This window comes from Eulemur rufifrons, chromosome 10 (genome assembly GCF_041146395.1).
Source record: "Eulemur rufifrons isolate Redbay chromosome 10, OSU_ERuf_1, whole genome shotgun sequence".
In the NCBI taxonomy this organism is placed as follows: Eukaryota; Metazoa; Chordata; class Mammalia; order Primates; family Lemuridae; genus Eulemur; species Eulemur rufifrons.
Window position 1 is genome coordinate 36064540 of NC_090992.1, and position 13000 is coordinate 36077539.

The following is a 13000-nucleotide window of genomic DNA, read 5'->3' on the forward strand; positions in this document are numbered from 1 at the left end:
ACCAAACTCCTATGCAACCCTTCTCAGCTCCATCTTTGCTCATCAAGCTCCAGCTGCCAGTCAGACTTCCTGCCAGACATGCAGAGTCCTTGGCCCTGCAGAAGCCAAGCCTGTGTGAACAGAGAACGGGGCTCAGCCCAGTCTCCCCACAGCAAGGATTTTCCCAAGGGACACAGGTGGCCGGGGCAATGGGCAGGGGCCACGGGAGAGGAGCCAGCAGCCCAGACAGTCAGGCTCTACCAGCAGACAACTGGGTTTCTTCAAGAAAGAAGGGGCTTAGTCATTTCACAAGGTATACACATATCAAAACATCATGTATATACAAATTCGGTATACACAATGTTTATTGGTTAATTAAAAAAAGAAGGGAGGGAGGGAAGTAAGAAGAAAGAAAGGAGAAAAGGGGAGAGAGGGGGAGAAATAAAGAGCCTGCAACGTGTGGAACTCATTTGGATCCTGATTCAAGCAAACAAACTGTTTAAAAAAAAAGGTACGAAGCAATCAGGGAAATTGTGAATGCTGAATAGACAGGAAAGAATTTTCAATTTTAAATTTATTTTGTGTTATTTTTTTTTAGAGATACGGTCTTGCTCAGTTGCCCAGGCTAGAGTACAGTGGTGTGATCATAGCTCACTGGAGCCTCCAACTCCTGGGCTCGAGCGATCCTCCCACCTCAACCTCCCAAGTAGCTGGGGATATAGACACGTACCACCATGCCTGGCTAATTTTTCTTATTTTTTGTTTAGAGACAGGGTCTTGCTATGTTGTCCAGGCTGGTCTTGAACTCCTAGCCTCAGGCAATCCTCCCACCTCGGCCTCCCAAAGTGCTAGGGTTACAGGTTAGAGCCACCATGCCTGGCCTATAAATTTTAAAAAACGATAATGATATCATGGCTTTGTTTTTCTTTAAAAATACTCCTATTTTGTAGAGACACATGTGGAAACTGCCACTGATGCGACCCAGTGGTGGTGATGCTCCCAGAACAGACACAGCAATGTGAGCAAGTAACTGATCAAGCTGGGTGCCAGGAACATGGCATACGTTTGAAATTTTGTGTAACAAAAAAATTAAAAAACAAACACATAAAATCAGCTGTAGTTAGTACTACAGAAGCACGTACACTCTGGAGCCAAAATGCCTTGGTCCAATCCTGGCTCTGCCACCAAAGAGACACAGGACCTGGAGGCAGGTCTGTTAACTTCTTTGAGCTTCAATTTCTTCTTCTGAAAAAGGAGAGCAGCATCACCCAGCAGGTGGTCAAGAGATCATGCACGCCCTTGACCATTCCTGGTGCGTGGAAAGCGGTCACACAGTGGTAGGCAAGGCTGTGACTAAGACCCTGGCAAGGCCATGAGGATGGGGCCCTACCTTGGAGCCGTTGAGGACATAGTGCCTCTTGTCTTCACTTAATGTGGCTCTGCTCCGGATGGAAGCTGCATCACTCCCACTGTAGAGACAAAAAGATGTGGTCAAGGAACAAGAATACTGGGAAAAGTAAGCCTGCTTCTGAGGGCCTGAAAATGGAGGCTTTTAGTACTTTGATACAGAGGTTGGCAAACTTTTAAATCAAGAGTCAGATAATAAATATACTCAGCTTTCCAAGCTACAGGACGTATGTCTCACCTCCTCAACTCTGCCCCTAGAACATGAACACAATCTGTTAAAAAGGTGAGCATGTTCCAGTAAAACTTTATTTACAAAAACAGGTGGCAGGCTGGATTGGCCAACCTCTGCTTCAATATATAATATCAGGTAAAAAGTTAGCAGTGAAAACTACTTGGGCTTAGGTCTGAACACGGATATGTGTGCTTCAAATAGGCTCCTCTGTGCTTCTGTGAGGATGAGTTCAGCGCAGCCCAGCAGGGATGACGATTCCCAGATTCCTGAGCCAAGGGAAGCAGGATGGAGTGTGGCTCAAGAGACAGACTCGCTATCTGACCCCAGCCTTGCGCCACCCCAGCCCTGTGACCTCAGGCTGATCACACCACCTCACCGAACTTCAGCTCCTAATCTGTAAACGGAGGCCATCCCACCTGCCCTGTGTACTCTGAAAGTGCTTTGAAGCCTGAATGCCTTACCTTAGGTCAGGGGTGTTGTAAACTGCTTTATCTAATAGTGCTATCAGGTACCTTATCTCATTTGTATTCTCGCTGGGACAGAGGAGTAAGATCAAGATAAGAGAACTGGCAAGAACAGTTGCTGAGCTGATTCTCTGGAAGATTTTGGGAAGAAATCAAAGTCATCTACTCAACAAAAACAGCAGCCCCTTGTCCCAGTGAACCATGAAAAATGCCAAGGATGCTGACGGCTGACATTTCTTGCAGGGGACAGACCTGGCTGGCTCAGTGAGGCAGAAGGCTGCGATGTGCTCCCCGGACGCCAGTTTGGGCAAGTATTTGGCCTTCTGCTCCTCAGTGCCGGCCATGATGATCCCCTAAACAAAACAGACAGAGAACTACTTTCAGCTGTAGGGAGAAAAGAGCATATGGATGTGCTCATTCCCCTTTGAGGAAAACATTTGCTTCCTGCAAGAGAAGACTGCACAGGGGCAGCCTCAGGCAGAGCGTGGGGAGCCAGGCAGCCGAGGGGTCCACGCACCAGGGTGGGGACCTGTGCAACCCGCAGAGCTGTGCAGAGTCCAGGATTTTCATCATGGTTCTTCCATGTCTTGCCCCAGGGCCCTTGGGCAAGGAACCTCCGTTCTCTGAGCCTCCCTCTCGTCATCCAAAAACTGGGGACACTCCTGCCCAATGGCAGCATGGTCCAGAAGATGAGATGTGAGGACACAGGAGTATCAGAACCATGCCCAGCATAACAAAGGTGCACAGTAATGTCAGGGCTGTCCCACCCCCTCCCAGACAGTGCCACCAGCACAGGCCCCTCTTCTCTGAACGTCTGCATGAATGCGTGTGCTCTCCAGGGTGGGGAGACCGGACATGGCGCGTGTTCAGCTCTCTTTGAGGTTTACATCAAGCAGAAATAACATGAGTAACGAGACTGCCACAAAGAGCTGTGTGCTCCACGCCCAGCAGGAGGAAGCATGTGCACAAATGGCAGGGGAGGCGCAATCAGCAGAGTCAGGTGGGGAGGCCCATTTCCGGCCCAAGGTGAAGGCAGTGGCATCCACTTGGGCATTCAAAGACGGGTCAAAGGTGTTGGGAAGAGGAGGAGGATTCAAAGGGGAGGGACAAGTGTGATCCAAGGGCCACGGTGCACGTGGGCCACACAGAGGCTGCGTATGTGGGGACTGAGTGTCCCAAGGTACGTACGGCCTGAGTAAGGGAACTGTGGGGTGTGACTGCGTATCAGACATCAGGCCTGATTCACTTCTCATGAAAGTGAGCAAGCCCTCTGCCTCCAAGGCACCATGTGACTCCTGAAGACCAAAAAGAAATCCCAGACACTTGACCTTGAAGCCGATAGCCTGGTGTGCTGCCAGGGTCACGGCGATGGACGCATCCAGGCTGATGATCTCCCCGAGCCGCGCGTACATGGTGTTGGAGAGGCCCAGGCCACCTAGGAGAGACGCACGAGTGTTAATCGTAGTCCAGCCCTAGAGTCCTCCCATTAAGGCAATGGCTTCTCTAGTTTTTTCCCTGATTATACAGTAACACCAGATCACCATAAAAAAATCATCATACAGAAGATACAAAGAAAACCAGAACTGCCCACATCTTATCACTCAGAAGGAGCATTTCTGTGTATGTCCTTTCAGACTTTTTCTAGGTACATGAGCACATATAGATTTTTTTAAATATAAAAATATCTATGGCCAGGCGCGGTGGCTCACGCCTGTAAACCTAGCACTCTGGGAGGCCGAGGCAGGAGGATTGCTCCAGGTCAGGAGTTCGAGACCAACCTGAGCAAGAGTGAGACCCACCTGAGCAAGAGTGAGACCCACGTGAGCAAGAGCGAGACCCCATCTCTACAAATAGAAATTAACTGGACAACTAAAAATATATAGGAAAAATTAGCCAGGCATGGTGGCACACCCCTGTAGTCCCAGGTACTGGGGAGGCTGAGGCAGAAGGATCGCTGGAGCCCAGGAGTTTGAGGTTGCTGTGAGCTAGGCTGATGCCACGGCACTCTTGCCTGGGCAACAGAGTGAGACTCTGTCTCAAAAACATAAAAAATATCTATACACACATTGAATCTCTTAATATACTGCGAGTCTCTTCCGTCACGGAGGCAGAGCTTTAGAACTGCAACAGCTGTAGAGCGCCCCACTGCCCAGTGGCCAGAGGGCTCTAGGGCGGGGTTTCTCTGCCGTGGCACTAACATTTCAGGATGGATCGTTCTCTGTCGTGGGGTCCATCCTGTGCACTGCAGGATGTTCAGCAGCATCCTTGGCCTTTACTCACTAAATACCAGTAGCAACCCCCACCCCCACAGTTTTGACAACTGGAAACATCTCTGGACATTGCCAGATGTTCCTCTGAGGGGCCAAATTGCCCTAAGTGGGAACTACTAGGAGCAAAAAGACAAAAGGATTAAAAACAAACAAACAAAAAAAAAACACTGAACTTATGTATTTTGCATTTAATCTTCACCTTCCAGAGGTGGCCTAAGGTCATGAGGCTGAGGGACAGCAGAGTGGGGCGCGGTGCAGAGCCCGCCTGCAGGGGGCGCCTCTCACAGCCAGACAAAGGGAAGGGCGACCCTGCAGGTGCACAGGTTCTGACTGGCCCTGCGATCTCCTGGGCTCAGTGCTGGTGTTGGGAGGCGGGGAGGCTCTGCACTAAGCACCCCTATCCCACCCCACCCCACCCCATCCTGCACCCCACTCGTGTACCAATCAAAACACTTCTGCTCTTACTCCCTCCATGTATTGAGGGAGTTTGGAGTTTGGGTTGGAAAAAAAAATTTGATGCATTCCCCTGAGAAAAGTATGGCCAAAATCCTGAGGGAGATGGCAACCCCATAGGGAAGAAGGCGGGCGGGTGGGGACTGTGGTGGCAGAGGGGCAGAGAGGGAGGGAGGAGCCACACACTGGCAGGCCCTGGGCAGCGCAGGGAGCCTGGGGAGGAAACCCGGGCCCAGTCAGCAGAAAGCTTCGGGTCTCCAGCACACAGCTCTCCAGTCAGGCTTTGGAATTCTCCAGGCTGACAACACCTTCCCCAAACTTTTGGGCATGAACATACGGTTGCTGTTGCCTTAATTTCCCAGGGAAGAATTAAAAGAAAAAGCAAAGCTCCACATAGGGCCATATCATCTCAGGAGAGAAAGGCATTTTCAGAGTGGAGAGCAGGACGCGGAACCAAAGCCCGGGGTGGAGAGCTGGGCAGTCCCGCCCCCACGCAGACCACTCACGCTGCGGCTAAGACACGCACGTGGAAACAGATGTAGCCCAGCTGCACACAGCATTATTCTGGGGAAAAGATTAAGTACGTCTTGTGAACCAAGGAGCGATTTTAAAATGCTTTGAAGCGGAATAGGCATTATGCCCACCCTGGCTGTGTCTGGTGGCTTCCTCCTGCTATTTGTTATCTGTGTTCTCCAAGCACTTACCCTTTCACGCTGCTGACACACAGACCGACCCGCTCTCCAGCTCTGCCGCACCCACTGCCTCCTCTAACACTCACCTCTGCCGCTTGTGAGCTACACCACAAGTCCCAGCTGTCTGGGCGGGCTCGTCTCTCCCAGCACCTCACACAGGGGCTATTTTTGTTAAGAAACAGAGGCTGTATGACTCCCCCTGTGGAGGTCTGTGCCGCCACGTCCCGCCGCTGGGCCAGCAGCAGCATTAACTGTAATAGGGCTTCTGGAGAGACAAGGGCAATTTGTTTCATGTGTGGTCATGCACAGCACACGACATTTCAGTCAACAACGGACCGCATGTACCACTGGGGTCCCAGAAGAGCATAACGGAGCTGAACAATTCCTACTGTCACAGTCTTGCACCATCGTAGCACCAGGCATTACTCAGGTGTCTGTGGTAATGCTGCGTAAACACATCTACTGCACCGCCAGTTGTGTAAAAGTCCAGCACATCCACAGCTGGGAAAATGTGCAAGATCAGTTTGCAACCATGAAATGTGCTCAACCCCTAAAGCACTACCAACTGCTGTCTCCCCTAAACCTCAAGACCTTAGCTGAGCAAACCTGGAGGCAGCCCTAGCAAAGGCTCGGAGGACACGCAGGGCGAAGGCTACAGAGCCTGGAGCCACTTGTTTATGTCGAAAGGGCCTGAGAGTAAAAATAAATGGCGTGCGCATGTGGAGGGGGGCGGTATCTATCCCTTTGAAATATTTTCTATGCCCCTCCCTTTGATCACTACAGAATTCAGAGGACCAACTTGAGAACAGGCAAAAGGGAGGCAAGCTGTAGGGACCAGCCAACTCCAACAAGGCAGAATTATACTGAGATCCTGGGGAGAAGGTTAAGGCCGTTCACTTGGGTGCTAAAAACACCACTATGATGTCCAGACAATTATGGGGACAGTCCAAAGGACAAAGGGCCCTGCCTGAAAGTTCCCACTGGTCAAAATGTGTCCTGCACTGACAGCCAGCAGGACCCCAGGCCTTACTCCCTCGTGCCAGGATGAGAAGCGCAGGACTCCACAGCTCTTCCTCCCTATGGGTCCCTCAGTCAGTCCACACCCACCCACCATTTACCCATGACTGATGCCATCATCTGTCTCAGCACTTTTGCAATGAGACCTACTGCATTTAAAGGGCAACCTTTCTAAACAAAACCCTTTTCTGGACAAACATAGAATGCTTCGTTAAGAGCCACACCAGTGAGGTGGTTGTTTCCCTGACTTACCATATTCTTCTGGGACCTGCATACCAAAAAGCCCCAAGCTCTTCAGTTTCTCTAAAGTCTCTTCTGGGATTTTCCCCTCCTGGTCAATTTTTCGAGAGTCCACTGCCAAGAGAAAATATCTTGATTAAACAAATGTAAGCTATTTTTATACCAAGAAAACAGAATAGCTTTTATGTAATATATAATCCCAGAGTCAAAAACTTTTCAAAACTAGAAATTATGTAGTCATCATTCAGCATGTGTTCACTTTCACGTAATTAGCCCAGGAAAAATCCTCTTTTTTTTTTTTTTTTTTTTACTTGATGGGGTCTCGCTATGTCCCCTGGGCTAGAGTGCAGTGGCATCATCATAGCTCACAGCAACCTCAAACTCCTGAGCTCACACAGACTACCTGCCTTGGTCTCCCTCAGCCTCTCAAGTAGCTGGGACTACAGGTGCACACCACCATGCCTGGCTAATTTTTCTATTTTTTGTAGGGACGGGGTCTCGCTGTTGCTCAGGCTGGTCTTGAATTCCTGGCCTTAAGCAATATTCCTGCCTCGGCCCCCCAGAGTGCTGGGAATACAGGCATGAGCCAATGTGCCGGGCCAAAAACCCTATCTTTCAAAGCTCTATGGTGATCTGTCTCTTGGTCTCAGTGCCAGTCACGTGGGTGCTTTCACTGTAAAACAGTAGCAAATTATACGTTGATGACACGTAAGTTTTCCTGTAGGCACACTGAACTTCACTTTTTTTTTTTGCCAGTATCTCCTAGGAATTGAGAGAATAACTATGCAACTCTTAGAACTGTACTCAAACGTTCGGCTAGATAGCCACCTCTAGGGTAGTATCTTGGCCGAGGTCTGCCTTGATGTCAGAGGCCACCTGCTTTCACCAGCGTCCACAAGCTCTGAGACAACTTAATCTGTTTAACACCAATCCATTCTTTTATTCAACACTCATTCATTAGAGCAAAACCAAGGAATCAATGCATTATGTCTGTAATTGTACACTATTGTATACACCAAGTTAATTAAAGTATACTTATGAATTGTTAATTCATCAGTATTATAAATTGTGAAAAACACCATAACCCATACTTAGGAATTTTTGTATACATGGGTCACTAAAGAGAACTATGGATTCCCCAAAATGCAGTCCAAATCCATCATTTTTTATCCTTTTACAACTTTACTGACATATATTATTGGCATAGAATAACCTGCACACACTGACAGTATAATTTGTTGAGTTCTGGCACGTGTTCACCCATGAAAACATCACCACCATCAAGAAGAAAACATTTCCTTTTTCACCACAAGTCTCTGTGGCCCTCTGGGATCAATCCTCCCGCCACCTCCATCCACAGGCAACCACGAATCTCTTTTTCACCAGTAGTTTGCATTTTTGAGTTTTAAATAAGTGGATTCAATAGCATGTATTTCTATTCTCTGGCTTCTTTCACTCAGTGTAATGATTCTGAGATTCATCCATGTTGCTACACATATAAATACTTCATTACTTTTTGTTGTTTCATATTCTATTCTATGGGTGTACAACTGTTCATCCAAATTCAATAAACAGCATAAACACACACAGAACCAAGAAGCTCAAAGAACTCCAAGCAAAAGAGATGTGCAAAAACTACACCAACACATGTGATAATGAGTTTCCCTAATACCACTTAAAAGTAGCCAAAGATGAAAGAAACACTATATACAACGGAAGGAAGAGAAGGACGGCGACATCTCATCAGAAGCCAACATCAAGGCAGGAGCGAGTGGAGCAGCCCCGTTACAGGCCTGCAAGGAAAATACAGTCCACAGAGAAATTTCCTCTGGTGAAACACTGTGGGAATATTCACCCCCTGCAGAGCTGCACGTCAGGAAATGTGGAAGGACATCCTTCCCACAGAAGGGTGGCGCTGCCAAAAGGAAATCGGGTTCTATACGAGATGACGCAGATCCCTAGCAACAGTAACTAGACAGGTAACCATAAAATCATTTTTCTTATTTTAAAAATTGCTCTAAGAGATAAAGCAATAGTTCAAAGAAAAAGAACTATATGCCTTTTTGTAGACATTGAAAAGCTGATTCTAAAATTGATAAGGAGATGCAAAGGACCTAGAGGAATGGAAACAACTTCAGAAAAGAGCAAAGTTGGAGGACTAACAATACCTAGTCCCAAGACTGATCACAAAGCTCAGTAAATAAGACAATGTGATATTTGTATAAAGACAGACAAACAGATCAATGGAACAGAATAGAAAATTCAGAAATAGGCCCACACATAAATGGTCAATTGATTTTTGACAAAGGTACTTGTAATAGGGAAAGAATAATATTTCCAATAAAAGTTGCTGGAATAATTGGATACCCGGTATGCATTAACAATCATACTCAAACTTTATCTCATACCATACACCCAATTAACCTGGAATGTATCATGGATCTAAACGTAAGAGTTAAAACTATAAAACTTTTAAAAGAAAATACAGACAAAAATCATGGCCTTGGGTTTGGCAGATTTCCCACACACAGTACAAAAAAGCACAAACTACACGAGGAAAAAAATGTAATTGACATTACAAACCTTTCCTCTCTAAATACTACTCGGCACTAAAAGGAAGGGACTACTGACACACGAAACATGGATGAAACTCAAAATTATGCAGAAAGAGGCCAGACAAAAACATAATGTATGATTCTATCTAAATAAAATTCCAGAAAATACAAACTAATCTGTAATGAGAGAAAGTAGATCAGCAGTTGCCTGGGGACAGGGAGGGAATAAAAGAGGCTTAAGGAAATTTTAGGGGCAACGGGTATGTTCACTACCTTTGTCGTATTGGTGGTTCCTCAGGGGTGCACTATAAATACAGTCATGTGTCACTTAAGGATCTGAGAAATGCATCCTTAGGTGATTCTCTCATTGTGTGAACATCATGGAGTGTACTTACACAAACCTAGATGGTATAGCCTACAACATACCTAGGCTACAAACCTGTACACTCTGTTACTGTACTGAATACTGTAGGCAGCTATAACACAGCGGGAAGTATTAATATTTGTGTATCTAGACATAGCTGAACACAGAAAAGGTACAGTAGAAACAAGGTACGATAATCTTATGGGACCACTGTTATATTAATATATGCAATCTGTCATTGACTGGGATGTCTTTATGTGGCACATGACTCTATTGGTAATTTATTGTAAATGCCTCAATTAAGCTTGAAGAAAAACTTAAACCACACAGTAAAAAAAAAAATTTTTTTTTTTTTTTGGAGACAGAGTCTCGCTCTGTCACTTGGGCTAGAGTGCAGTGGCATCATCATAGTTCACAGCAACCTCAAACTCCTGGGCTCAAGCAATCCTCCTTCCTCAGCCTCCCAAGTAGCTGGGACTATAGGCACACATCACACCCTGCTAATTTTTTCTGTTTTTAGGAGAAACAGGGTCTCAGGCTGGTCTCCAACTCCTGAGTTCAAGCTATCCTCCCACCTCGACCTACCAGAGTGCTAGGATTACAGGCGTGCGCCACCGTGCCTAGCCTAAAACTTTAATTGAAGGAATTAAAAAAAATAAATAAAGATGTAAGCAGGAAGATAACCACTAGGAAAAAAAAAAAAACAGAAACAGTTTCTAAATAACAAAAGATGTTGGCCGGGCGCGGTGGCTCACGCCTGTAATCCTAGCATTCTGGGAGGCCGAGGCGGGTGGATCGCTCGAGGTCAGGAGTTCGAGACCAGCCTGAGCAAGAGTGAGACCCCGTCTCTACTAAAAATAGAAAGAAATTATCTGGCCAACTAAAATATATATATATATACAAAAAATTAGTCGGGCATGGTGGCGCATGCCTGTAGTCCCAGCCACTCGGGAGGCTGAGGCAGTAGGATCGCTTAAGTCCAGGAGTTTGAGGTTGCTGTGAGCTAGGCTGACGCCACGGCACTCAATCTAGCCCAGGCAACAAAGCGAGACTCTGTCTCAAAAAAAAAAAAAAGATGTTTACACATAACTAAGCAACTTTTAAAACTAGCAACATAATGACAGTTAATGACACAGAACAGCACTTGTCAAAGAGGTCCTGGGGAACCTGAACTGCTTCAAGGGGGTTCACAGGGTCAAAATTATTTTAGCAACAATGTTATTTGTTTTTTAAATTTGAATTCTCTCAAGAGTGTACCATGGGCTTTTTCCGAGGCTACATGACATGGCATCACAGACTAGATGCAAAGATATGAGAATCCAGCTGTCTTCTAATAAGCCACACAGTAAACAGACGTGCAAAACTGTCACCCAGTGCCACTCTTTCCATCTGTTTTGTTTTCTGATTATTTTTCATTAAAAATATTGTTTATGTTAACATGTAATGGGGTTATCATTATTTTTAAATGAAGTCATAAATGAACACAGTATATTTTAAATTCCTCCATTGTAATTCCCAAGAGCACAAATATTGTTAGATAAAACCCACACAAACAAAAGCTCTCTGGGACCCTAGTGTTGGGGAGGGACTGCCACCAATCCATCGTCCCTGAACTCTTTGAACTCTCCATTGTTACCCTGGCTGACTGACCGCTCAGACAGAGGGACCTGCAGCCTGGTCCACAAACCAGTACTGGTTCACAACAAGCCAAGTACAGAAATCTAAACTCAACTTTTAGAAGCACTGACAGCAACCCTATGTTGCCACAACTGCCAACTCATGATCCACAGGCTTGTATGGCCTTGGCATTTTGTCATCTCATTTTTTCTAGCTATTCCTTTTTACTGTATCTTACAGAAGTGTTGGTCTGCAACCATTTGGAAATGCTTACAAGGGGCCCTTTAGCACGGACACATGCAGAAGAACTAGACATCTTTTCATTAAATAGCAATTAGGATGATCCCTAAAGCAAAATGTTATGAGTAGAAATTATTTCTCCCTCATTAATGACACTCGAGAACTTTCCCTATGTATGCCACTTCTAATATAAATACCAACCTAACCGCATTATAATGGAAAGCAGCAACGATAAAGAAAACCATACATACCCTCTTCAGTAAAGAATTTTTCCACAGGTCCCACGAACTGATTGATTTCATTGAGTTCATCTCGGCTAACTTCTGGAAATGGGAAAACTTCTTTCTAAAAAAATAATCAATATTTACTAAAAATTTTTAGCCATCTCCCAGCATGGGAACATCAGTTAAAAGGGAAGGAGAAGCATGTGCTAAACTCCACATGGACAGCAGGACATTCCCCACTGAAGGAATCAGAAAGCAAACCAAACCTCACAAAGTTCTTACGATACAGAAATTGTGCGTAGACTCTACCACCTACATCCATCTTCCTCCCTGGCTCAAGTGGGTTGATTCCGACTTCAATCAGCTTTCCTTCTCAGTAACACACGAGGGTGACTCTCCCATTAAACAACGAGCCTTTGGCTAACATTTAGAAACCCTGGGGTTCCGGGCCTTGATTTCGGGCTATCAATTGTTGGCCTTCACCAAATCCCTTTGGCTCCCTAAGTTTTCACTTTCTCACCCATCAAATGCAGGTACGATGTGCTCAAGGTCCTTGTGAGAATTGTGTAAGACAGTGGATGTAAAAGCTCCTTACTGAAATGTAAAATTCTGCCTCAATTGCTGTGTGAGCTCAAAAACACTGCGCTAACAAGAGCACACTGTGCTTACCACGCCTGACTCCCTGGTGCCTCTGTCCGGCCGCTCAGTAACACCTGCTCCCTGTGCTGAGCACGTGAGGAAGTGAGGTCACCGGACAAGGCCCAGCTGTGGGACCAGATCAACATGAGTTCAACCTGGGCCCAGCCACTCCTTGGATGTGTGATTAGGGAACTCACACAGCATTTCTCAGCGTCAGTTTCTCTTCTTACAACAATCCTATTTATCTCAGGTGGATGTGAGGCTCAAAATGGTTTTATGTCCTGGAACATAAAGTGACGAATTATTTGTATGAGATTCTGGTTTTACTCTTGTCCCTACCTCATGGCCTAGAAAATGATGCAGCTTCCAATCTTTGTTTCAAACCAGTGAGTGGCCAATGTTTCTGACCATCCCAGATACCCCACTGGCCCTCGAAATCATCCTGCCATGTCCTGAGCCCCTCTGGCCTCTTGGGTTCCAGCTAGCTCTTTAGCTGCCAGCATGACATGAGGTTTGGATGTGGACCCAAGGCTGTGGAGCAGTGATGTCCTGGGTGACAAGCTGCAGGCCCAGGAGCCCCGCCTCTCCTCATGGCACCTCTCACACC

At 46.3% G+C, this 13000-nt stretch overlaps 1 protein-coding gene across 2 annotated transcripts in view; it reads right to left on the reverse strand.

Annotated features, from left to right (window-relative positions):
- Positions 1–13000, reverse strand: part of ACAD9 (acyl-CoA dehydrogenase family member 9) — a 39256-nt gene that overhangs the window by 21538 nt on the left and 4718 nt on the right. Inside the window, exons 4-8 of one of the 2 annotated variants that reach the window (XM_069483978.1) lie at positions 11782–11875; positions 6767–6868; positions 3411–3517; positions 2335–2435; positions 1370–1448 (exon numbers count right to left, since the gene is read on the reverse strand). In XM_069483978.1, coding sequence (XP_069340079.1) covers positions 1370–1448; positions 2335–2435; positions 3411–3517; positions 6767–6868; positions 11782–11875 — 483 coding nt within the window. The remainder of the gene's footprint in view (positions 1–1369; positions 1449–2334; positions 2436–3410; positions 3518–6766; positions 6869–11781; positions 11876–13000) is intronic. The other variant, XM_069483979.1, reaches the window with a different exon arrangement.